The sequence below is a fragment of the Crocodylus porosus genome, unplaced genomic scaffold (assembly GCF_001723895.1).
Source record: "Crocodylus porosus isolate Cpor-Errol unplaced genomic scaffold, CroPor_comp1, whole genome shotgun sequence".
Classification (NCBI taxonomy): Eukaryota; Metazoa; Chordata; order Crocodylia; family Crocodylidae; genus Crocodylus; species Crocodylus porosus.
In genome coordinates this window covers 113,786,353-113,812,793 of record NW_017728947.1, presented here as the reverse complement: position 1 = coordinate 113,812,793, position 26,441 = coordinate 113,786,353, and the positions used below count along the sequence as shown (strand labels likewise).

General features: G+C 46.5%; 1 protein-coding gene across 2 annotated transcripts in view; it reads left to right on the top strand.

The window, feature by feature from the left end:
* The window catches only part of MDGA2 (MAM domain containing glycosylphosphatidylinositol anchor 2), a 665,957-nt gene that overhangs the window by 561,521 nt on the left and 77,995 nt on the right, over positions 1-26,441 (top strand). For both annotated transcript variants that reach the window (XM_019550984.1, XM_019550983.1), the window contains exon 10: positions 13,045-13,193. In XM_019550984.1, coding sequence (XP_019406529.1) covers positions 13,045-13,193 — 149 coding nt within the window. The remainder of the gene's footprint in view (positions 1-13,044; positions 13,194-26,441) is intronic.

Genomic DNA, 26,441 nt, shown 5'->3' with positions numbered 1-26,441 from the left:
GAGCACCGCCAGGAGTGACCAGGAATAACGGTCACAAGCTGGCAGAGGGCAGGTTTAGGTTAGATATCATGAGGTGACTTCACGGTCAGGGCGGCTAAGGTCTGGAACCAGCTTCCAAGAGAAGTGGTGCTGGCTCCTACCCTGGGGGTGTTTGAGAGGAGGTTAGATGCGCATCTTGCTGGGGTCATTTGACCCCAGTGCTCTTTCCTGCCATGGCAGGGGGTCAGACTAGAAGATCTGCTCGGGTCCCTTCTGACCCTACAAACTATGAAACTATGACCCCACCATGAGCTCTGTCTGGGTGGAGGCCTCAGAAGAGCCCACGGTAGGCAGCAGCACCAGGGCGGGGCCCCTGACAGCTGTGCTCCACATCTGCACCATGTCTGCAGAGGTGTTTCCGCTGCTTTGCTCCCTGGAGGTGCTGCTCTGTGCAGCTACCTCATGCCTGCCTTACGCGAACGCTGGCACGCCCTTACAGGGCACGCCTGTTTGCGCGCGCTCCTGCGCCTATGAAAACCTGAAGGAAAAAAGGCCTTGAGCACTTCAGCCTTTTCTGCATCATCTGTCACAAGGTGGCCTCCCCCATTCAGGAAGGGACCCACATGTTCCCTGATCATCCTCTTGCTACCAACATATTTGTAGAAACCCTTCTTGTTACCTTTCGCATCCCTTGCTAGCCGCAACTCCAACTGCACGTTGGTCTTCCTGACTTCATCCCTGCATGCTCGAGCAATGCTTTTACATTCTTCCCTAGTTATTTGTCCAAGTTTCCACTTCTTATAAGCTTCCTTTATGTGATGTAGTTTACTGAAGAGTTCCCTGCTAAGCCAAGCTTGTCTTCTGCCATACATGTACTCTCAATAAGACTTCTTTAAAGTGCAGCCAGCTCTCCTGGACTCCTCTCCCCCTCAGTCTGGCTTCCCAGGGGATCCTGCCTATGAGTTCCCTGAGAGAGTTGGAGTCTGCTTTTCTGAAGTTCAGGGTCCTTACTCTGCTTCTCTCCATCCTTCCTTTCCTCAGGATCCTCAGCTCAATCATCTCATGGTCACTGCTGCCCAAGTTCCCAGCCACTACAACATGCCACACCAGTTCTTCCCTGTTTGTGAGCAGCAGGTCAAGAAGAGCACTGGACTGCACTAGACCCAAGTCCAGGCTCCACTCCTGAGTGCAGTTGCCTTTCTTCCCAACCCCTCTTTAAGGGATGGAGAAGACCAAGCAGGACCTCCATTGGCCACTCCAGCAGTTGCACCTGGCAGTTGTCCCCAACACCCTCCAAAAACTCCCTGGATTGCCTCCGCACTGCTGTATTGCCCTCCCAGCAGATATCAGGGGGACTGAAGTCCCCCATGAGAACCAGGGCCTGTGATCGGGAAACTTCTGCTAGTTGTCTGAAGAAAGCCTCATTCACCACTTTTCTGGTGGTCTACAGCAGACCCCCACCACAGCATCACCCCTGTTTCTTTCCCCTCTGACCCTAACCCAGAGGCTCTCAGCAGACCTATCTCCAGTCCCATACTGGAGCTCTGAGCAATCACATGGCTCAGTTTCCCAAAGGCCATCGTGCCGTTATCCCTCCTTTGCCTTCTCCTTCTCCCTGTAGTTGAGGCTCGCTGAGCTGTTTCCAAGATGCGGTGGGTCTGCCCAATAGCCCTTTTAGAGGATCAAATAGAATTTCTTTTCCTCATTGACCCAAATTGGTAAAGGTGCAGAGGGCTTTTGCTTTCCTCACAACATTTACATGCAAGGCCAGCTTAGATTAAAAAATAGTAATCATATGACTTCTAATGAGAGGGGCAATACAGGAATGATTGGCTTGTACAATTCGTAGCCAACCAACACTAAAGTGGCCTGTTTTAAGAGGTAAATGAGGCCTGAGGTATGGCTTGGGGGGAGCTTTTTCCTGTAAGAAGTGGGGGAGAATGGATATGTTCCCATAATCTGGAAACATTAGAGTAGTTTTTGCAGTCTGGATGAAGTCTACTGTTGTGCCAGCATTTGGAAGGTGAAAAGGAGATGTCACAGGGAATTAAGAGATCTGTCTGTCTGAAATTAATCCTGCACAGATCTATGATTCATCTAGGACTTGATTAGTTAAAAAATTAAAGAATAAGAAAATTAATATGACTTGACAGATTTGGGGGAAATGGAGCTTGACAAACCAACCTGATGTATTTTTGATGATGTGACAAGTTTGGTTGACAGTAGTCGTAGTTTTGATGTAGTAGATTTCTGTAAGGGATCTGACTTGGTATTGCAGAATACTTTGACAAGGAAACCAGAAAAAGTCAACATGATGTATCAAGGGAATTAAAAACTAGCTAATTTATCGGTCTCAAAACGTCTTTATAAACAGGGAATCATCATCAAGTGGATGCGTTTCCCTGGGATTGGTTCTTAGTTCTAAGCCAGATAATGTTTTTTATTAATAGGCTGGGGGGAAAAACACCAAATAATTACTGGTGAAGATTGCAGGGAATAGGCATTATTGATCAAGAAAGGTCACCCTGTAATGTGGACAATTCTTGAATGTGTGTACAGGGGGATATTGGGAAGGAGTAGAGAGGTTCTGTTGCCTTTGTGCAATTGTGCATTTGTGTAAGCAACACTGGAATAGTGTGTGCAGGCCTGGTGTCCACAATTCAAGAAGATGCTGAAAACTTGGAAAAGGTTCAGAGAAACACCTTGGAAGGGACTGAAGGATTGCGAAAGCACTGCAAAGACAAAGACAGAAGAAGGTGAATCTAGTTTATAGAAGAAAGTGAATGAGTGACAGGACTCCCACCTATAAGTACTTGCACAGGGAACCAAAACTTAGGAGATTCCTCCATCTAAGCAGCAGAGGCATAACAAGCCCCAGTGGCTAGAAGATGAAACTAGACAATTAAAAATGGAAATATGGCTCAAATTTCACACTAAGGATAATTAATTACTGGAGCAAACTAATGAGTGTCATGGCTGGCTGTGCATTACTGGAAAGTTTTAAATAAGATTGAATGTTGGGGGGGGTTTCTAAAAGATATGCTCTAGTTGACACAGGAGTTAATTCAGGGAAGTCCCACTATATTTAACCGGAGATTAGACTAGATAATTACGTGATCACAGACATTCCTTCTGGCTTTATAATCTATGGAGTCCTTGAACTGGAGCTCCTGCTTGATATTATCCATCCCTTACAGAGGGGTTGGGAAGAAGGGCAACTGTAATCAGGAGTAGAGCCTGGACTTGGGCTGGAGAGAGTCTAGTGCAATCCTGTGGCCAAAAGCGAGCCAAGCAATCCTACAGTGAACTCTATTAAATGTGAGTAGAAGACATCCCACCCTGCTGGGGAAGGTAAATCCATTCCCCTGTCCTGTCACTTAAATCCATTTCTGTCTGTCCTTCACTCAGCTGCATGCCCATATCATTAGAAAGGAGGCCTCAAATAACATTTCCACACTATCCTCCCAAAATAAATAGGGAACATGAGACCAGTTGAATTCATTAACTTTAAACCTCTCCAGAGTAAGAATATATCTTGCTTTCCTATTGTTATCGATGAGCATATAAACTATGCTGTTGATCTTGGGGTAGGTAGCATCACCAACAACAACAAATCCAGGTAAAGTTAAGGTCTAGCTTGTATAGCAGCAGCATTACTGTTGACAGTAGTTCTCAACCTTTTCAGATTGAAGGCAACCCTCATTAGACACAAGGCACCCTTCAGGGAATGCAGTATCTTAGCTTTCACTCATTTACTGACTATAGAAAAGAAATAATAGAGCAATTCTTCCGAGGCATAGACCTCAAAAAGAGAGCACAACAGGTCATATCCTGTGGATTCCTGTTTGAAATCTCTGGTTTTACCTTGTGGATCATGTGTAGATGTTTGCACACTAAACAGATTGAATAGCACCCAGCAGCACCCTTTAGGGACTCACAGCACCTCCATGTGGTGTGCCAGCCTAGTAGGAAAGAGTTGATTTATGTGTAAGGACTTTATAAGATCCCCATGTTCCAGCTCTTCATGACACAGTGGGACTTCTCTGTGAAGCACCAGGGCCCTACATGTTTTCAGTGCCATGGTTAGCTGGCTGCTAGGTAGATGGAGGGGTGGAAATGTAAGCAATCAGCTAGACCTTTCACCCTAGATTTTTTTTTTTCTCTATTATTCTGGAAGTGGCCCAGAGATGCATGCTTCCATGTCGAGCACTGGAGCAGGCCACCCCAAGAAGCTGTGGAGTCTCCATCCTTGGAAACTTTCAAAAACAAGTCGGACAGAAACTTGGCTGCAGTGATTTAGTCAGGGGTGGCCCTGCCTTGATCCTGGGTTGGACTAGATGACCTTGTGAGGTCCCTTCCAGCCCTGCTGTCCTGTGATCCTCCCACATATGGGAAAGGGAAACATTCATTTCAGGTTTCTGTGCATGTCACGGAATTGTATAAATTGTAAAGCAGGGAGGGGCCTCAAAGAAATCATCCAACCCAGGCTGTTGTTGGGGCAAACTCATCCCCAACAGATGTTTGTCACATCCATTCTTCTTGAAACACTGTTTAATTGTGGTCCAGTCTCAGAAATGACAGCAGCTATGCTGAAGTGCGCTGACAGCAGGTTTATGCAAATACGGCCTTGCTCCTGTTGTTAGGAAGCTAGTCTCAACTGTGCATGCATTGCACATGGGTGAGGTCCCTGGCTGAGCACTTGCAATCAATCTGCTCAAGAAATGTTATGGAGCCAGATCTCAAACATCAAATGGTACGGTAGGTTTAGGCCATCTGAGATTGTTAGGGGATAAGCAGGGGAGGGTTTAAGTTAAACCAGAATGATCACCAAACATCACCCCTGGATAAAATTTCCCTCCCCTCCCCCCCCCCCGTCCAACCTGAGCCTCCCCAAAACAATCACCGTATGCAACTTCCCCTTCTCTGCCCAAGTCACTTATACCACCCAAACCCTTTATCCACTCTCTTCTTAGAGTGAGAAGTCATTCCCAAGAAGCTGCACCAGCCCTGCAGTCCCACTCACATATTTATACTATTATACAGGGGGATTGCTGTGTTTGCGCTGAGCAATGAATTATTTAGCCACATTATGATTTGTTATTTAAGATCAGTAATTCTGTGCTGGGCACAACTTTCCCTCACCCTCTGAAACATAAAACGTGTGTTCAGAGGTATCTCCTGTTTGAAAGAAATCCAGGAAGGCAACATTGTGGGGTTTTGCAAGCTGGAGGAGAACCTAAACCTCATTAGTCCTATTGTTACTCTTCATCTGTGTTACCACAGCTTTGAGAATCCCTCATGAAGAGCTAATATTACGCTGTACATAGGTGGAGACTGTCCATCCTACAGAGCATCCATGCCTTTTGTCTACACCACTGCACTGGCCAGTCATGGCAAGGCTGGGGCCGAGTAAGCCGCATCCAACCAAATCTACTTATGCTGGTTCGCTAGTGAGGTTGCTCTGTGCTTGTCCCGAACAGATGGTCTCAGGCCTGCCAAAGATCACTGCCTGGGTTTTGCCTATGGAGTCATGTGTGGAGGGTTAGCTCAGTCCTGTCCTGCAACAGTGAGCCACAGCAAGTCGTACAGATAGCACCTAATTGTAAGACGAGAGAAGAGACTACTGCCAAAACATAATCACAAAGACTGGTGACATCGCTGATCCCACCCCAACCGAAGAAGCAGCTAAGTGATAAACTCTTAGGCCAAATAGATTCATGATATTTGGGCATAACTAGGGGGAAAGTTGCACTAGAGTTTAAAGCATGCAGTACTGATGTTATCCCTAGATAATCTTTGGGTACCATCATAGCAGTAAAGAGGCTCTATAGTCAGGTACCGTAACTCACATTCAGCCTTTCTGTGTTGTCAAAAAGTCTGGCGTTAAAATGCATCCCTGCTGTTGGGGTCCAGTGGGCGATTTTTCTTTATGGATGCCCAGATAATTTTTAAAGGTTTGGATGACAATGTGTGGCCTTCACACCAGGTCAGATCCTCAGCAGCAGGATACTGGTATAGCAGGCTTACCTTTATGGAGCTTGGGTTGAGTCCTACGATTGGTGGAGCCCACCCACAAGGGAAGCGATGCCACACCTTTTTCTCAAGGGAGTGGGCAAGGAGCAGCTGGACCTGAATTGGAACTGCACCAGCCAGGTCCAGAGAACTTCGGGGGTGGAGCCCTTGAAGAGTATAAAAGGGAAGCATGCTCAGCAGGCTGGAGAGATGGCGAGGAGAGAGGAGCTCGGGACCCTGCTTAAGTTTCAGCGGTGCACAAATTGGTGCATGGGAATCAGGCTCTAGGAACTGCTCAAGATGGCTTGAGCCTGCAAACCCAGCAAGCGGCTGGGCAGTCAGTGTGCAGATCAGCACATGGAGAGCTGGCCCTGGGAGCAGCTCGTGGCTGCTCGGGCCCTGCATGGTGTCCAGCTCAGCACATGGAGAGCTGGCCCTGGGAGCAGCTCGTGGCTGCTTGGGTCTTACCCAGTGCACAGGTCGACGCACGGAGAACCACCTTAAAAGCAGCTCATGGCTGCTCGCGTTAGCCCAGGCCCTAGGCCGAGTGACTGGAGCCCCACAGTGCAGCCCCACTTTTAACTAAAAGAGCCCCAGTGCCCGGAGCAGGGCCTGGGAAAGGGCAGAATCTGTGGTGTGAGACCGGGGAGTCGGAGCCTGCAAGGGCTTGGCTCCCACGAGAGAGCGAGCCCTGGGTGCCCAGTGCAGGGGGCCAGGCCAACGAGGAGAGCTGAAGACACCGTTGGAGAGAGGTTTTTGCAGGATCGGTCACCATGGGAATGAGCCTTGACTTCTTCAGAGAGGCAGCATGAGTTGCTGGGGAAGCGGGCCCCATGGGGAAGGTTGGCCCGAGTGATGTGGGTCTGCCGCCTCCACCCTCCATTGCAGGAGAGGCATGTCCACATCCCAGGTCCCTAAAGGGGAGGGGCTTCAGGAAACCCCCTCGGGGTGGTGCTGAGTGCACTCCCTATTTTGAGGTTGTTATGTTAAGGGCTGCAATAGCTAAGGGTTTTCTTTAAGGGGGGTGATAGGGTTTATGTGTTTTAATATCTCAATGTGTATATTGGTATTGTTGTTTGTGAAGGTTTAAAGAAATATTATGGTTAAGTTACTTGGATTATATCGGTTAATATCCCTATGTGTTAATTGTTTTGTATAGGCTGTAAGTTATTTGGTTCATATTTGGTATTATATGTGAATTGCGGAATAGTATACATAGTATTATATGTTAAGCCGTGTAAATATTCTGTGTTTTATATTAACCATCTGTATTTATTCTTGCAATAAATTGTACATAGTTAAGTATTTGGTTTTGGCCTAGCTCTGTAGAGGGGGGAGGAAGCCGTTTTAGTAGCTGACCCCTTCCACAGCACCCTGCCTGACCACCACCACTGTCATTGGAGGACAGGGCACACCCCCCAGGTGTACCTGGGCTACACTGGAGTAGCAGATCCAGACCAATGCAACTCAGCTGAGGAGTGTACAGCTCACTTGAACTGATCCAAATCCTAATGCAGTCAGTTGAAAGACTCCCAGAGCAGTCTACGGGACACGGATCTGGCTGGTTGTGTCAGGTCCGTGTGGTTATCCACACATCCCTGGAGAGCTTGAGACACTCACAGGTCTTGCATCAGGGCACAAATTCCATGTGACCTGTAGCTATGCAACCCAGGGGCGGATTAACCCTTTAGTGGTCCCTTGGCAAGCAAACTGAGGGGCCCTCAGCTGAAGATGACATTTTTATATCACTTTTTTTCCCACTCAATAATTATATGTAAAATAAGCACAACTGGGCCCCGTCTTCATGTAGGGTCCTAGGCATGTGTCTAGTTTACCTATGCATCAATCCAGCCCTGATGCAGCCCTGGATAGTAGTGCAGTAAATAGTGAGCACAATGAAATAGCTTTGGAATAAAGCAGAAGTGAAATTACTTGAAAGGCAAAGAGGCTGGCAAAGGAAGAGTGCTAATTGCCAGGAGGCAAATATAGAGTCGGGACTGGCTCATCCCAGAAGTCCTCAAGTGAGCCTTGCTTATTAGCAGAGAGTCATCTTGGCTACATGGCCCGTGTATGTATAGAATGGGCAAGAGAGTGGCTGCTTTTGAGGGTTTATAACCACTCCAGATCAGTCAGTGACCTGAACATTAATAACGTGTGCTATTTGTCTTCTCTCTAATGGATGCCTCCTGGTCTTTATTCCTTATCCAGACAAAGCCCACAACTTTCACCAGGAAATCGCGTATTGTCACTCTATCTTTATAGGACAGGGGGAGAGCCCTTACTGAATAGCATCTCCTGCTGGAAGCAGCACAATTGCACTGTTGCAGATAGGCACTCGGTGCATCGGCCTTGGATCAAAATCAATGCTTTTAATGAGATCAGCAAGGCTTAATGATCTCTCTGTGTGCTCAGTAGCTTTTGTTCTTTCAAAGGAGACTTCCATTTTTGGGTAACTCCAAAACAGTGTCAAGCTTTTCGAGTACTTCTGAATTCTGTGAGTCAAGAGTTTAATGTTGCGTTAAATTTTCAACATCCTGTTAACAACCAAAGGCTCATGCGTTAGGATGGAGCTAGAATAATTCAGCTCGTCATGAGTCCTCATTATACCACAAAAGGGGACTATGTTCCAAAAGTGCCCATATTGTGACTAGACTCTAATTACATAGCCATTTTATGTGCCCCCAGAGATGCCATTATGGTCATCTTTAGTAGAGCGGAAAAGATTATTGTTTGTGTTCAGCATGCTACTCCCTGCATTATCTTCCACTGCACATAAATGCAAAGGGAAAAAATATATAATTTATTTTCAGTTTAAATTTTAAAATAGTCCCCACCCTCAGTCCCCTTTTTTTGCTCCAACTGCAAAATAGCTACCCTAATTTGGTTTAAGTAAATTTGCACCCTAATTTTCCAAACTAGCAAAATTGCATTCAGTAAAAGTACACATGTGGAAAGAGCTTATACTCTCATGTGATTTTTTCACTCATATATATAAGCATCCCAAGAAAGTAAATAAAGGGGCAGGGTAAAACAGAAATATAAGCTTAGCCATTAACTATAAAGTAAAGTTGAGCTTCTGGTTTGGTGCAAGCAGGGATGACCAAAGCCAGGTATTTTTCATTCCTGTGAAACATCATTGTTTAGAGCTTGGGATCCCTTAAAAAAAAAGTATAAAATTCCATCGGTCTTCTCTCCAAACCTCAAATTTCAATGCAAGAAGCTGAATGAATGGAGAAACATATATATCATCCATGGACAGAGGATTTTCTTTTGTACATAACCTGAGTCAACGGAGTCGATGGAACCGAGACAGGCTCCTAAGATGGGTGGATAAAACCTGATGACGTTCAACATGGAGAAACGCAAGGTGCTCAACCTCAGGAGAAAGGACCCACATCATACTTAGAGGCACGTCAGTGCTACGCTCGCTAGCACCACGACCAAAAGAGGCTCGGGGTCACAACTGATCACAGATGAACATGAGCCACCTATGCAATGCCGCAGCCAGCAAAGGAAATAAAACTCTGGCTTGCATCTACCGATCCATCTTAAGCAAGACCCAAGAAGTCATCCTCCTGTTGTACTTGGCTTTGGCGAGATCACAGCTGGAGTCCTGCATCCACTTCTGGGCTGCACACTTTAGAAAGGATGCGGAGAAGCTTGTGAGAGTCCAGAGTAGAGCCACGCGCATGATCAGAGGACAAGAGAGCAGGCCTTATGAGGAGAGGCTGAGAGCAGCGGCGATGCATGGGGGGTGCACACAGGTGCATGTGCACACCCTGAGATCGGCTGTGCACCCCCTGGAAGTGCCGGCTGTGAAACCAGAAGTGCACTTTTGGTTTTGCTGCTGGCTCGGTGATCGGCCCCTGGGGACCTCCCCCCACAGTTGGCAATGCTTGGCTGCTGGGGGACCCCCCCCCCGGTCAGTGGTATGGTGCCCCTCTGAATCCAGAGGCACCAGTCACCCATGGCTGAGAGCCATGGGACTCTTCAGCCTCGAGAAGCAAAGGCTGAGGGGTGACTTGGTGGCACCAGGGCCCCCCAAGGGAAGACGAGGTCTAACGGTCAGAAACAGCTGGAAAACTGTTTTAGACTGGACGTAAGGAAAAACGTGTTTACTGTCCGAGTCTCCAGAGTCTGGAATAGACTGCCCCCAGAAGCAGTGCAAGCACCTACTCTTGCTACGTTCAAGAAATGCCTGGATGCTCATCTTGCTGGGGTCATCTGACCCCAAATGACTTCCTGCCCTTGGCCAAGGGGCTGGACCGGATGATCTCGCAAGATCCCTTCCAGCCTAATGTCTGTGAATGCTATGAGAGTAGTGCAAGTGCTGAAATGCTGGTGTTGGTTGGCTGCTTATTTTATAAAGCCCCCAGCCAAGGTTGCCATTCTGGGTAAATTCCAGTTGTGAGGAATTTAAACAAAAGGTCCTGGTTTTGATCCAATAAAACGTTCTGCTCCTTGACATACGAGTAGTCAAGCATATAGTTAAATTAAGAGGTCATTTGACCTGCAATACTACTAGTATTACCCCAACACTAATAGTTTCCCTCTCCATGAAAAAATATGGAAATGACAATATGGGACATGAGATATTTTCCTACATTTAGCTCTTAGCTTTTCCTTAGGCGCTGCCTTGACAGTGATGATAATCGCAGACTAGGACATTGCGCTGGGAATCAATGACTGACTGAAGTTAATGGCTCTCAGCCTATGAGGTCATTAATCTTCAGGAAGAGCCTTGAGCTTTAGTCATTCTTGTTGAAATAAACTTCAGGAATTGCGTTCTGACTAGCGTGGTTCCAGTTTTTCTTTTTCTCATATTTTCCGTCTTTTCCGTTTCTCCCCATTCCCCTGCTTTACCAGCTGTTAAAATGCTTCAAGCTGTTTCAGTGCAAACCTAAAGGAAGTCATATCTTAAAATAGACTTTCCCCCACTTTCAAATACCTGCTAACTAACTTTACCGCTCTCATGTCCGCTGATCAACACACGCGTGGCACTGAAACGGACCTTGTTAAAACATAAGTGCAGACTCTTCCAAGACATTTTCACCCCAGCCTGGGTCGACACCTCACAACGAAACCGTCAGAAGACAGGTTCTACATCTGCCCCTCCAACATGTGGCACATCTCCTTCAAGGCACAGAAAATTATGTAGATGAAACCTCCGTTCTGAAATGTATGGTACGAATGAATTTGCAGAGAAAAATAATAAAGGAAGGAGGATCTTTTTGTTTTGTTTTGTTGTAGGGGTTTTTTGGTGAACTGTTACTCCAGCCGTAACCTCACAGTCCTCCTCAAAGGAAGCCTGCACAAAGCCTTCAGAATACAATCCTGAGACTGGAAATTCCCAAAATCGTGACCTTGAAAAAAGATCGTGCTTTTGTGACTCATCATAATTCACCTCTCACCCTTTCCTGTCTGCTAACCCCTTTTCACTCTACAAACCATGATGCCGGCTTCCCTTTTAAGCAAGCCAAATAATTAACAGCATTATATTAAAATGAGAGGCCGTGTTTTCAGTTTGGACTATGACTTTCTTGGTTGTTTTTTTTTTTTCTCACGGACCCCAAAAGCTTGTCTCTCGCTCCTCCCAAATATGCAAGTTGGTCTGATAAAACATATGACCTCTCCTCAAGGAACTTCACTTCAGTCGTATCTCTGGACCATCATTTGGACAAGAACATTGCTTAATATATCTTGCCTTTCCAGTGTTTATTCTGATAATGCCAGGTTTGTAAGTGTAACTCCAGTACACCCACACTTGGTCTGATGGTAATGCTGCTGCCATTGGAGGGGAGCACAGGATGGGAGCTGGGTCTCACCAAGGGGCTTGAGCTTTGGACATCTGGCTGTGTTCCATATTGAAATGACAGCTGAACATTTCCAAATTGTGAGGGAACAATATTTCCAAGAGAAATTTAGTTTCTGGTTTTTCAAAAGTAGTGTTTTGACCAAAAATGAAGCTTTTTCCCCCCTATTTTGACACTCTGTGGTGCAATGCATAATAATTGAACCAAAATGCCATTTCAAAGTTATAAATCAAAATCTTGTATTATGAAAATTTTGAAATATTCTTTTCAGCACAGTTGAAATGTCTATCTGGTTTTCCTCGGGAATGAAATTTGCACAAAGGATTTTGATGGATAATTCTGAGTTCTAATAAAATATAGCTCCTTCACTGTTTCCTTGGCCAGTTTTCATTTTAGACAAAGTGTCTGCTTTATCCAGGGCACGGATGTAGTAGATGCTCTCTTTCGCTTTTGATATTCTCCATAAATCACTTAGGATGTGAAATCCTAGTGACAGAAGACATAATTTGTATGTAGTAGTGTCAGTGGCATTTATGCATGAGAGTCGAGAAATATCCCAAGGCAACTGCTCTCATTCAAAGAGCTCAAGTATCATTTAATCATATGTTCAGGAAACCACGTTGGGCTTTTCCTAATTTTAAGGAACAAAACATCATACACTAGGGTGAAATCTTTGTATACCCTAATGCATTTCAAAAAGCCAACTCTGCACGTCACGCAGTGTGCATATCTGACAAAGGTATATTTGGATGCAGAATTGTATACATTTAAATTGTTTGGAAAGGAGTTTTGGTTTGAATGTGGGCCCGGAGGCAGATGTGGGGAAGAAAACAGCTGAAATACCTGATGTAATTTATGTCACAGTGAATTTTCAGTGTTAGAGACCACAGCTCTGACAAAATCCATTTCAGATGCCCAGGAATCAGGGGGTCTAGCAATGTGAATAGCCGCATTTTAGTCACTGGAGCCCTCAAAAAGTATTTCAGAGGAAGGCTCAGTCACGCGTAGATGACTATTTGGCTTTGCTGATGGACCATCTGAGTGAATAAATTGATTGGAGTGGGCAGGGGTGAGAAATTTAAAGCAAGATCCTAAATGCTCTCGTGAAGGCAGGTTGTAAACGGGACCCTTCGCAGAAGGGGCCCCATCAGGTGGAGATAGCTGCAATTGAAAAGTTGCCGTTTCCTTTCAAGAAGTGTTGCTTTATCATCTCTGGTTCTTCTATTTGTGTTTTCTCCAGGCAAAGCGTACGCGCCGGAGTTTTACTACGACACCTACAACCCGCTGTGGCAGAACCGGCCCCGGGTTTACTCCTACAGCCTGCAGTGGACTCAGATGAACCCTGATGCTGTGGACCGCATCCTTGCGTACCGCCTAGGGATTAAGCAGGTGAGGCAATCCATGCTACACCTAGTGCTTTTTCACGGTCTGCCCTCTGTGAGGACTGTGCTGCCGGTTGTTTTCTTCCCATCTCCTGAGTGTCTCAGCATTTGTGCTGCTCCGCTTGTGAAGATTTGCTGCGAAAGGCAGTCCTGTCCTGCTTACAAATCCTTGAAACTAATTTGCACAGTTCCAGTGCAACAGCCCAGAGATTAAAATATATTCCTCGGAGGGTTTATGGGCGGCTTCTGCTCAAAATGTACCGGAAAGATTACATGAAAGAAACTTGCAATGAAATTAAACTTTTTATATCTCCCCATATATCTAGATAGCTCCTAGTATATCTCCTTGTACAGCTAGAGAAATATAGAGATAGATATATCTGTCATAGGTGGGCATGTTGTGTGATCTTTGAGATCTTGACAGTGGTAAACTTTTTTTATTTTTTTTTTGCATATAGTCCCTGTGTCTTTCTAGGATTCATTTTGATAAAACAGGTGCACTTAAAGATGAGGGGCACAGATCCATTTCCAGAAAGACTAGTAAATTAATATTCTATTGTTTGTCAGTCAGTCTTAATGCATCGTTTAATATATTGTTTAAAGGGATATAAATATCTTCTAATCTGGTGGTGGCTCTGCAGCATGAACTGTTTATTCAGCAGCAGAATAGTATGGACCAGAAACTGGAACGGATAACTCCTCCCATTACTGCCATCAAGATCACATAGCAAAGCAGAGAAACATTTTTCTATTTCTAAATTTCTGTCCACAAGGGTGACCCCCAAACCTGCAAGTGTATTCTAAATCAGAAGATGTTCACAATATAGTAACCATGTTTTGGGGTTTGTTTGTTGGGAGGTTTGGGGGTGGTTTTTTTTGGGGGGGGTGTTAATGGTTCTCTCTGGGCTCTGTGTGTGTGCTAAACCCTACAGATATATAGTAGATTCATCGTTATGGAAGTTGGTTGAGGGTATTTTGCTTTTCAGTATTTCCATAGATTGAAAAGGGAAAAATGAATGACCCAGAATAAGTCTCTTTGATATGATGTCTTCCTCAGTTATAGCCTTCCTGGGTGTGTTCTGACAAGTGAGCGTGTGTGTGCCTGTGGCGGCACCTCAAAGCAGTTTGCGAGTCCTCCAGAGGCACACTGGGAACAAAAAAAATGTTCCCCGTGCTGCATAGTTGCAGAATGGGCTCTAAGCCAAGAAACCTCCACATCAAAAAAAACCCCATGTTGGAAAAAAGCAGCTCAGAGCATACTCCTGGAGCATTCCCAGAGGCAACCAGAGGCTGGGTCCTCCAAGGAGATGCTCTGGCACCCAGCTAGTTGTCTCTATTGTTGCCCCATGCCCCTGCTGCCCCAGTACGCTGGGGTAAACAGGAGCAGGGCAAGACTGCAGCAGCAGCTCAGACCCAGGCTCTGTCCCAAGTCAGAAGGGATGCGGGGGTGGCAGATGTGTGGGAGGGGAGGGGTGGGGGACTGCTCTGGAGGTCCCCCACCTGCCCGCTCACCCCCGCCTCGCATGGTGCACAGCCCACCCGGCAGCATCAGCTGTTGGGGCGCTCATGATGCAGGGGCAACTGCCATGCTGCAGCCCTGCCCCATGCCCACACCGGTGCTGGGACAGGCAGCCTCAGCCGGGGGGGGTGCCTCTGGTCCCAGGAACCACTTTGGGGGTGTGATGGGATGCGGGGAGGGATGGAGGTGGCAGCTGGGGTGTGCTTGTGAGCCGGGGGTGGAGGATCACTCCAGGGAGGAGAGCCCACCACAACTGGACTTAGAGCCCCCTTGCTCCTCTAAAGCAACCTGTGCAGGGGGAGGCTGGCCTGGAAGGGAAAGGGCTTGCCCAGCCCAGTGCCTGATTCCCAGGCCAGGGCTTCCCAGGAACAGTGTGGGGCTCTCTGGGGCTGGGTACAGGCGCACGGAGCAGAACAGCAAGAACTGACACTGCTCAGAGCCACAGGGCAGCAGGCAGGGCAGCTGCAGCTGGACTTGCATCCTGGTGCTTCGATGGAGCTGTGTGCAGGAGGGAGTTAATTGGGGGCAGGTAGATGCTGCAGGTCAGGAGTGAGGGGCACTGGCAGGGCTGTGGGTTTGCAGTGAGGGGCAAAAAAACAAATTAACAGTGCTGCTCAGTGCCCCACATCCTGGTGAGCGAAGGGGACAAGGGCAGCTCTGATTTTTCTATGACAAAAAACCCTGGAACAAACACCAAAGTGTATAGATATTTATTATTTATTTTATTATGATAGAGGCAGTGGTAGTCTTCCCAATGGCTTTAAAATTGTAAATATATCAATAAAACATTGCCCAAATGGTCTCTTTATAGATTGTGGCATTTTGTTTCATTTGCAGAAGAACACGGGTTTGGGGTATTTTAATGAGAGAATTTGAATTTAGGTTTTTTATCAGAGAGTTTGCGGTTTTTAAACAGAGAACACCAGGATCCCTGCTGGTGAGGGAAGTGGCAGGACCTGGGCAGAGGAGCCTGCCTAGGGCCAGCACCGGGGTCCCAGCTGGAGGGCAGACAAGGTGGCTGACCTCCTACCCATTTGGGGTCATGGGGAAATGTATGGACAGTTCGAAGTGGGCCACTTCAAGAAGCACATTTTCTGGGCAATAGCTGCCCAGATGACAGAGCAGGGACACCCGAAGACATGACAGCAGTGCTGCCCAAAGGCCAACTGTGCAGCCATGGCCTACTGGCAGCTGGCCCAGAGGTGCAGGCTTCTCTGCTGTGGTGCCCATGCCGCAGCCCGGGAGGCTGTGCAGTCCCCATCTGAGTCTGGCAGGCACATAGCCATGGGACTGCAGGTCCAAGGGGGCAGATGCTGTTGCAGGAGGCAACAGGTCAAAGTCAGGCAGCAGCCCCTACTGCCAGACTGCTGCAGTGAGTAGCGGGTTTAGGGGCCACTGTAGGTCAGGGTTGCTTCAGCAATCCAGCGGGCACAAAGTAATTTCCCCAGATGTCAACTGGCCAGTCCTCAGAAGCTCTTGAGAGCAAGTAGTCCTCAGCTGCTTGCCAGGGCAGCTTTTTATACTGCTGGAGCCAGCACAGGTGTTGGCCCCAGCCCCTAGCTGCCCCAACTGAAGATCCGGGAGGAGCTGGGCAGGGTCAGTTTGCCCCAAGTGGCATCATTTTCAAAGTGCACGTTGAGGCACGTGTGCTAAAGCACAAATCTCCAGCACAAATTTGTGCCACTGCTGTTTGAGCTGCTGCAAGCGCAAGTGCCTGCATGTGTGGATGCGTTCCTTGAGTCATATTTTCTCAGTCGTGTTTTAGCTCGCTTGTGGCTGAGAAAAGATGAGACGGGATAAGGCAGATTTGCCATATCTTTCTGGCAGAATTGATAGTATTGCAGTGTGTGTAGACCTTACCATATTTGGTGCCCAAGTGCATTCTGGGAGAAGACTGCGCAATCCAAAGGAATGCATAATTAAAGGGGAGCTCCAGAAGGGATTTTGTTCCTTAAGACACTCAATTCTTCTGGAGCATCTTCAGAGTGATGTGGGTCTGTCCTTCTTCCAGCAGGACTAGTGACTTAGGGCCATGCTCTCACTTACAGGGAATAAGCTACCCACAGATATAGGGAGGGTCACAGTGCACAAAAAATGACAGCGAGCTAAGAAAAGATTCAAGGAAATGGGTAGTGGCAAGAAAAACCTGCTTTTCAGAGTCTCTTTTTTGCCTCTGCTACTAATAAAACATTTAGAAGCGATGTGCCTTTTACAAGTGGGACCTCTTTTAGGGTCTCCCACACAAAACAGACTTACTTTTTCCCCCCCTATATTTTCTTTTTATTCTTAGACAATGGGAGAGGCTGGTCCTTTTTACCTGTGTTTCTAGTTTGTTTTCTAGTTGGTGTCTGTGCTGCTTCACATTGTAGCCTTCGTTACTGAAACCGATTTCCAAATGTATACAGTATAGGCACCTTCATATACAGAGGTGCACCTGGTCGGGTTTGCTAGAGGGCCCAAGCCAGTTAGACATCCGTATCCTATTGAAAATTAGTTAAGTGTCCAACTCATTAAGCATTTTTGCAAACCCAAGCAGGCATCTGCATCATTAGGCAACTAAATACATTCATAAATTGGTCCTGCTGTCCCAAGGACTCAGATAAATCAATCAACTTCAGAAATGCGTTTTTCCGGATTACAAAAACATATAGTGAATGTGTTTCTGTCTATATGAGGACTTTTGGCTTTCCATTCCCAACTTGGTTTTTATTTTATTGCTATTGCCTGGGTTGGGAGGGGGAGGTGTTAAAACAGTAGATCCTTTAATTTCATTGACAACAGTTTCTATCAAGATAAGCAAAAAATTTTCCTTTCATCTGACTGGGGCTACATTTAAGTCTTGTATGTATTTTAAATCTACTGAGCCATCCAGGCATGTTCTTTCATTATTGCTGATTTCCCCTGGACCCCGGGTGATAATTAAAGTTCTGGTTCCCTTTAACACCTGCTGGTGTTTGTTAAAAGCAGTTTGCCCTCTGAAATGTTTGTGCCTAGATATTTTCTTCTACTTTGCAATATTTTGGGAGGAGTTTTTTTTGAAGTCTAATTGAGGAGGAAAGATGTGAAAGCAGCTTTCAGATTCTAGTTGGAAACACATGCTATCATTCTAATACCAGCAAAGCGTTCTTTCTCCATAGGGAATGAATTTTGTGTGGTGCCTGTAGATTGATCAAATTCATGCTTATAAATAATACAAAAAAAATTGCACACATGGGTTTTTTTCCCCATTTTCTACAGAAATGCTTGCTTTGTGTGCAAGTAAACAGCACCTTTCTCCTGGCCATCACCAGCTTGGCCTTTAAGGGATTGAAAAAGTGTAAATTCCTCTGGGCTGTTTCTTGCATCCTGCCAGTTGTTTCATACCTTATCCCTTCAAGTGAGATGACTAGATTCATGGAGACAGTCCAGGTATGACAATGATGAGGCTTCATGAGCATCATCAGAAAGGGAATTTAGTGTTTTATGGGTCTAGAGCACCTGATTCTCACCACTCCAAGCCTAGGGTATACGATATCTGTGGTGCAGAGGATGCTGTCACAGACAGGGGTGGGGAAATGCCATGAAGAAGCACCGAGGGCATCATAATGGAGCCCATGCTGCTCACCTTGGATCAAAGCTCCAAGTTAGCTGTTTCCATGAGTAGGATGAAATGAAGCTCACCTCTGAAGTAGCGAAGAATCAGGCAGGTATCCCATGCTTCCAGCCCCACTCGGCTTCTCAGACCTGGTGACAGCCTGGATTTCTGAAGCAAGGTAGGCTGAGGCACAGAGGAGGAGAAGAGAGAGTAAGAAGTCCTGCCTCTTCCCCACCTACAGACAGTCATCTAAGGAAAGCAGTGCCTCTGGTCTTTTTTGGAAGCAAAGAGCTGGGGAACTTGTCTGCTGTTGCTTCCAGGCTAGGGACAGACATTACACATAAACTAGTGGAAGCAATTAGAAACTGGTTTAAACCTGTAAGAGAATGGATCTTCGGTAGGGCTGTACAAAGCTTTGGTCCCTGATTCAATTAGGCAGAGATTCGGCCCGATTCGGTGGCCAAATCTCCAAATCCAAATCGAATCAGGAGACCCTTTCAGTCTCTCCGAGTCAAATTGGAACCCTCCAAATGGACTCAGAGAGACTCGGAAAGATTCGGCGATTCGGACATAGACACAGCTTTAAATATTTTTTCTACATACCTCCAGGTAGCAAGCGGCATGTGAACGCTGTGATGGTGGGGCAGATGGAGCGTCCCATAGGAGTGCAAGGGGCTCACCAGTAGGGCTGTGGAAAATTTCACCGGGTGTTTTGTTGCAAAGCTGTTTTGATGCATTTTGAGCTCAAAACAGCCAAATCGAAATAAAACAAAAGCCTTCAAAACAGCTTTCAAGTGAAACAAGGGCATTCAAAATGTTTTGAAAGTTTTGAAACATTCTGAGTTTCGAAGCTTACTCGGCTTCAGCGCTGGTCCCAGCCACCAGTAGCAGCCTCCTGTCATCTGGCTCGCAGATCCGGGGCCCATGCCCCCCCAGGAGGATTCTGGCACAGCCTCCAGACCTCCCAAGGGTGTGGGTGGGCCCCTGGATCTACGCACCACTTGATAAGATGCTGCTAGCTGGGGCCAGCGGCAGCACTAATCTTCCCGGTGCTTGGCATGGGCTGCTACCAGCACCAGTCGCAGGCAGGAGCAGCAGCCTCCTGTCATCTAGCAGGCAGATCAGGGGACCCCCTGCACCTCCGGGAGGGCTGTGAGGGTTGTGCCAGACTCTTTCTGGGGGTGTGGGTCCCCAATCTGCCGGGTGGATCACAGGAGGTTGCTGCTGCCTGAGACCAGCGCTGGGCTCAGCATGCACCCAGCGCTGGGAAGATTGGTGCAGCCGCTGGCACAGATGGCAGAACCAGCCTCCTGTCATCTGGCAGGCAGATTGGGGGCCTGCATCCCTGGGAGGAGTCCAGCACAATACCGCAGCCCTCCCCGGGGTGCGGGCCCCCAGATCTGCGGGCCAGATGACAGGAGGCTGAAGTGACAGGAATTTTGCTTGTCAACACCTTGAGGTGCGGTTTCCCAGAAACCCCTGCACCTGTCTCCTTGAAACATGGCAGGCTTCATGCCTTCAGGAGGGGCTACCATCCCTGCAAGTTTCATCTGAATCAGGCAAGAAATGACAAAGTTTTAGGCATTTTCATGTTTCTTCATCATAGCCTATAGGCAAAGCAGTAGTTGCAGTACTAGAAAATGTTCCAGTTTGCCTCAAGCAGCATGGGAAGTTCATCACAGACAGGAAGAAAACTCAGCTGCCCTGAGTTGCAGTACATGACCAGAATACTACTCAGTAGGCGCATCTACATGAAACATTTACTGCCCAGTTGACTAATTAGCTGCACAGTAAATGTCTCAGTGTTTACATGCGCGTCTCTATTAGGGCACGCCAAACGAATAAACTCTGCAGCAGGGTAGTACTTATAAATTGCTGCTGTAGAGCTTTTTCATGCACAGTAGTGCACGTGTAGACGCCAGTCTAGCCAGCTGGCATACAGGGGTGCTTCCTGCCTGGTAGGAAGTGGGGCTTCCTGCTAGGTAGTCCCACCCTAAAGCATCCTCGTGCCCCAGCCAGCTCCTCCACAGCACATTGAGCCCAGTCACTGTATCCACCCCCGGGCTGGCAGGCTGCCCCCTGGGCTCCCTGCCAGCCGGGGCTGCTGTGTCTTGGGTCAGTGTGCTGTGGTCCAAGCACACATGTAAACAGCATGCCCAGGAGCAATAAGCTGCAGAGCAATAAGCTCCACAGTTTATTGCTGCTAATGTAATGGCACATGTAGACATGCCCAGTCTGTATTTCATGTATTGCTTTAAAATTAAAACATAAACAGGACACGAGAAAAAAAAAAAAGCCTTCTGTGTGTTTGTATTTAGTGGCAAGGGTTTTCTTTAGCTTCCTAAAGCAGTGCAAAGCATCAAGGATAGATTATCTTGTAGTTAAGTAGGTTAGAGTCTGTGATGGAGAGCACTGTGTTCATTTAATTAGTAAACTCCTTATTACATTAGCATTGGTTTAAAACAAGGGGGGGAGGTATGCAGATTTTTTTCTGCTTTTCTTTAGAAGACCTGTTCAGTGCTGTTTTATTCAAGGACACATCCAGGTACCGTTTTGTGAATATTGCATGTTTGGGCCTGCTGAGTTTTCCATTTAATTTTAGAGCATGTAGCGACAGGAAATATGATCTTGATGTTTTAATGCAGTGTTTTTATAAGGTGTTTCTCATCATCATTCCATGCCCCTGGCAAACAGTTGTGGAAGGCTGTACAAAATATATATTTAATAAGTGAACTGTTGCATCTAGAGGAAATGTGGTGATAAAAGCTTCCAGATGAGCTTTTTCTTCATTAAAAAGGAATTGGCCAGCTATAAAACTACTCTTCAATCATACGGCTTCATAATGAAATTGAATTGACTCAGCCAGATAACGGTATAGTAGTGCTGGGAAGGCCTGTATACGTGCAGCCTTCTCTTCTTTATGCAAACCTGGGGGTGATTAGCTCAGGATTCAGGTCTTTGTAAAAATGTGCTGGTAAGAAAGTCACTCGTTCATCTTCTCAAGAAGTTGATGACTCTGAACTTCAAATGACTGCATGCAGGGGGGAATGAGCTGCTGACTCAAAGGGAGTCAAGTCCAAGTGCGCCGTGGGGGATTGTGTAATGTGAAACAAAAGGGATGTGATGTGCAAAGCCTTTGCTGGGAGCATCACGTCATAACTCCGACCAGAGAGAGGAGAAATGAGGTTTCTTCAAGCTCTCCTGGTCCCTGTATCCTTTGGCCTCACGCTAACAACCCTGAGGGCCTGCTTAAATTATAGCAGCATTCGTAAGCCATCAGAAATCTTTGGTTGAGTTGTTGGGGGTTTTTTTTAATTTCCCTAATTCAACAGTTAAAGCTTTTTTTTTCCCCTCATTACAATCCTGGTAATTTCCAGGTGTTTCTTTCTAATGGCGCAGGAACTAAGGGCAAATCAGTCTTTCAGCCTTTGGGCAGAGTTTTTGGTGCCAGGAGACAGCAGCCTTGTTAGCAGGAAGTGCCTCCAGGTGATTTTTGAGAGTCAAGTGCATTGAAGTGCAGCATGTCACTTTTAATGAAGAAGAACTCGGAAAGCTCGGTTCCCACGGAGCTGAGACAGCACGGACTTCGGAGACGCTGCAGAAGGATTGCTTCAGACCCACCCAGCTGCTCCCATTTTCCAGCTGTGAGTAGTACCCACAAATAAAATGGCGCTCCTAGAAGCATGAGGCTAAGGGACCGGGCCATATATTTGCTTCCATAAATCCAGTCCAGTGATTTGCCACCTTTGAAAATGGCAACCAGTGGCTGTGGGGTCAGCGTATGTGATCCTGAGGGAAAGTCTGCGTGCTACATCCACCGCTCGATCTCTGGGCAGGCTTGGGGGAATAGGGTGCAACATGCAAAGCAAAGGCAAACTTGCATTTTAAAAGATTCAGTGCATTTAAGAAGGGAATGGGAAATCTATACAATCAGGCACATAAAAAAGACATATCTCCTTGTCTTTCATCAAGGGCGACAGCTTTATAGATAGCTTTTTTTTTTCCTTTTCAAGCTGCAAGCCTTCAGTGTCAAAAATGGATCATTAGCAGAAGTCTCTCCAGGACAGCTTGTCCTGATTTAGGCCCCGGTGTGAGCAGGATGTTTCTTTCTCAGAGACTTAGGGAAGGGTCAGAGTTACTAAGCACTCTTCATTTTTGTCTGAGTGTACGTGGTTCATTTGTTTGCTGTGAGCACTTGAGTATCTCGCTGTGTGAATTTAACATTCATTTTTAACAGGCAGTGAATCTCCCAGCTTTCCTGGTTACATTGAGGACACTGAAGAATAACTGCAGTTGTGAATGGAGTTGATTTTTAAATGGCATGCAAGGCTATAAGCGGTGGTATTAGAGAAATCATGCTGTAAAATCCTCGGCAGCTTGTATTATTTTACTATTGTTTAAATTAAAAAAAAGAAAACCCTCTGAAGTCTTTTTATGAGATCATCTTAAGATTCAGAGCGTCTCTCTTCTTGCTGTGATAGCACCTCCTGTCCTTGAACAAGTCTGGATCCTCCAGGCACACCCTACAGTGAAGGACAGCTCTGATCCCACAGGGATGATGCTCTGAAAAGGTCCATGGGGACTTGGTGTTGTCCTCAAATAAAAATTGCATTTGCCATAGGAAGTAATTCCTTTCACTGGTGAGGACTACAGACCATGAATCATGTGGTCTGAGTCTTACTCATGCTCACATAACCCCAAGCTCAGGAAAACCGGGTGCAGGGAGCTGGGGTTACACTCAGACCCTTTGACATCCCTCCGATAAGAGGCCTGGACATGGTTGGGACTGTTTTCCTGGAAACGCTGCCAATTTAGGGAATACAGGGTTCGTATCAGTTCTGTATGACTGCCTTGTTCCCAATCCCTGGCTCAGATCGGGAGATGGCTGGATCCTATTATATTATGCGTGACCTTTGCCTTTCCCCAAGGTCATAGAAAACGAAGCTTAATTTAGAACATCTCAGGGGCTGTCCTGATTTACATCAAGGGTGAGGAAGACTCTCATTTCTTTTTGAAGCATAGAGATGTTTTCAAGCCACTTCAGCATCACATGCATGTATAGACACACACCCATCCTTCCTCCAGAAAATCATTGAGGATCACCTGTCGCACCTTTTTGGTGATAATTGGCACACATTGAATAGCTATTTGAACAGGAAGCTAATGAGAGAGGTTCATGGAGTCTAGTGAGGGTGAGAAGACGACCGGATACATTTAAGACAAGCTAGTGTGATGTGGCAAGTTCAGACTTGGGAACAATGGAGGTAAAACAGGAGTAGAAGATGACGGTAGCATACACTTGTCAGCAAGGTTTGAGACGATAATATCAGTCGGGGAAGCATTTAGCTCTTGGAAACATGGAAAGCAAAGGGAAGCTCACTCGAATCAAACTTTGAGAGTTCTCACAAAGTCAGTCAACTCGGGGAAAGGCTGGAAGGTGGCAGAGTCAGAATGTCCCTAGTAACTATTAGGAAGAACTTGGGTAGCCCAGGCTTGAAACTGGTTATGTTAGAGATGAGAGTTAACACAAGGTAAAGGAAAATGCTTTAATCCTTGTGTATTTGAGGATCATCTGCAAATAAATTCAACATGCTTCACACTGGCAATGCGGTAGCCTGGGGAGGTTGCATGAAAAGATGGAAGGATTTGAGGGTCTTTTCCCACTACCAACATCCAGCCATAGCCATGTCACCCACACATGGCAAAGCGATGTTCCAAATTCTCCCCTTTTACCAGAAACGTGCCTATAGCTGTAACATAAAGTAAAGCGGAGCATCGATCTAAGTTATGGTTTTTGACCGTTTTATCTAACTTTAAGGTTCTTCCAGCAGATCCCTCCATGTCCATCCCTGTGTCCGTCTTTTTAAGTGATGTTACAAACCTTTTAATACTTCTGAGCTAGTGACAACTAATTTATCAAGGTGGCTTGCTGGAAGGAGCTGCCTATCTATCTGCCAAGACTGGCATATTAAACACTCAGCCACCGGGGTAAAATCCCGAAGTCTTCCAGACACACGAAGACAAAGACAAATGTAAGGTGTTTCCACACCAAGAACAACCCAGCGTGCACAGAGGCGATGGGCTGCAGCAACACTTTGAAGGACGAGAGGACTATAGTGGCTCACAAACTCACTGTGCATCAGCAAAGTGATGCTTTCACAAAGAAGGCAAATGCAATTTTTCCATTGCATTTGCAAAAGTATTTTATGCACGTCCAAGAGGTGATAGTACCGCACTGTTTGTCGCTGCAGCTGGAGTACCCTGTCCAGTTTTGGGCCTGACATTTTAAAAAAGAAGCTGATGAAGGTCCAGGAAAATAATCCAGGTGAGGGATGGTTGAGAGACTGAAGTGTGTTTCCTTTGGAGAAATGAGATGGGGATGTGGTAGCAATGTGGTTTCCAAATATTTAAATGCCCATCACAAACAAAAGGAAAAACATAGATTTCCCTTACCACAGAGAGTAGGGCATGTGGCAGCAGCTTTAAACAATAGCAAATCCATTTAGATATGGGGGTGGGGGAGAAATCCTAAATGAAAAAACTGTAGGACAATGGACCAAGCTTCTTAGGAGAGGTTGTGACAACCCCTTCGTTGGAGGCTTTCAAAAGAGAATGGACAGGCAGTGTTTGGGACAGGTCAGAAGCAAAGAGTCCTGGTGGTGTGCAAGAGGTTCAATGAGACGATCCTCGAGGTCCCTTCCAACCCCTATACTCTATGATTCAGGAGAGACAGGATCCCCAGTCTTGTCAAGGGTTAGTCAAGGAGCAGTCAGGTAAGGAAGGTGCCTTAAACCCTGCAAACATCAATTACTAAGAAAAAGGCTGGATTTGGTTTTTGTGTGTAGCAGTGAAAGCAAGAGAGCACAAAGCGGGGGGAGGAGGTAAAGGAATAGTGATAGAAAGGTGTGCTGCTCTTCTGCGTGCAAAACAGAAGTAGAGATTTAGCAGCATCCTGTACCTTAAATCAGTGGTTCCCAACATTTATAGACCATGACCAGCAAACCACAGACCGGAAGTAGCTGTGGACCAACAGACAACCTTTTTTTATATTCGGCTGCCGGTCCACAGCATGCTGGTCGTTTCTGGACTTCCAGTCTGGCAGGCAACCCTTCGCAGCCCAGTATGGGGCCGCGGCCCAGGTATTGGGAAACTCTGCCTTAAATAATTCATGTGAGATTTGTTCCTGTCAACATAGAATCGCAGAAAATGAGGGTTGAAGGGACCTCAGGAGGTCACATCTAGTCCAACCCCTGCTCCAAGCAGGACCGGCCCCACCTACATCATCCCAGCCAGGGCTTTGTCTAGCCAGGCCTTAAAAACCTCCAAAGATGGAGTTTCTGCCACTTCTCTGAGTAACCTGTTCCAGCGCTTTACCATCCTCCTAATGAGAAAATTCTTCCTAATATCTAATTTCAACGTCCCTTGCTGCGGCTTGAGCCCATTGCTCCTTGTCCTGCCATCTGCCCCCACTGACACCAGCCCAGCTCCATCCTCTTTGCAGCCCCCCGGCAGGGAGGTGAAGGCTGCTATTCAGTCCCCCTAGGTCTTCTCTTCTCCACACTAAATAAACCCAGTTTCCTCAACCTCTTCTCACTAGTCATGTGCCCCAGCCCCTAAATGATTTTTGTTGCTCTCTGCTGGACTGTGTCTTCTGAACTGTCTCCGCTCATCTAAAGCACTCCAAACTTGCACCAAGCTCAGGTGGATAGATATTAGATAGCTGTTTTGGTCGGGCTGTATGAATAAGGGCCATCATGGTGTCTCCACACTACTCAAGCTAATGCAGAGAAAATGTCCGTTATAAGCCAGATCTTCTCATTTGCTCTGCCACAAAGAACATGTGATAGCTACAGCTCAAAACTGAAAACATTGCTTTTTCACAGCCACTCAGAAGCAAGCACTCATGCCAGTAGCAGAAAAAGAGAAGGCATGGAGGAGACTAATTACAATATATGTTGAATGTCTTCGGTAGTGTTGCTTTTGTGAAAAATTTCAAAGACCCTTCAGGAGAGGGAAACGTGCCATCATAAAAGTTTCTTTGTGGCCTGCACTGGCTTTTTAGACGTGAGATAAGGCTTCCTTTATTATCTTGTTGCATCTGTCATTGTGGAATAACAGAGACGTATCGTTTGGCAAATAAAGTGAATACAGCATGCGAAGGC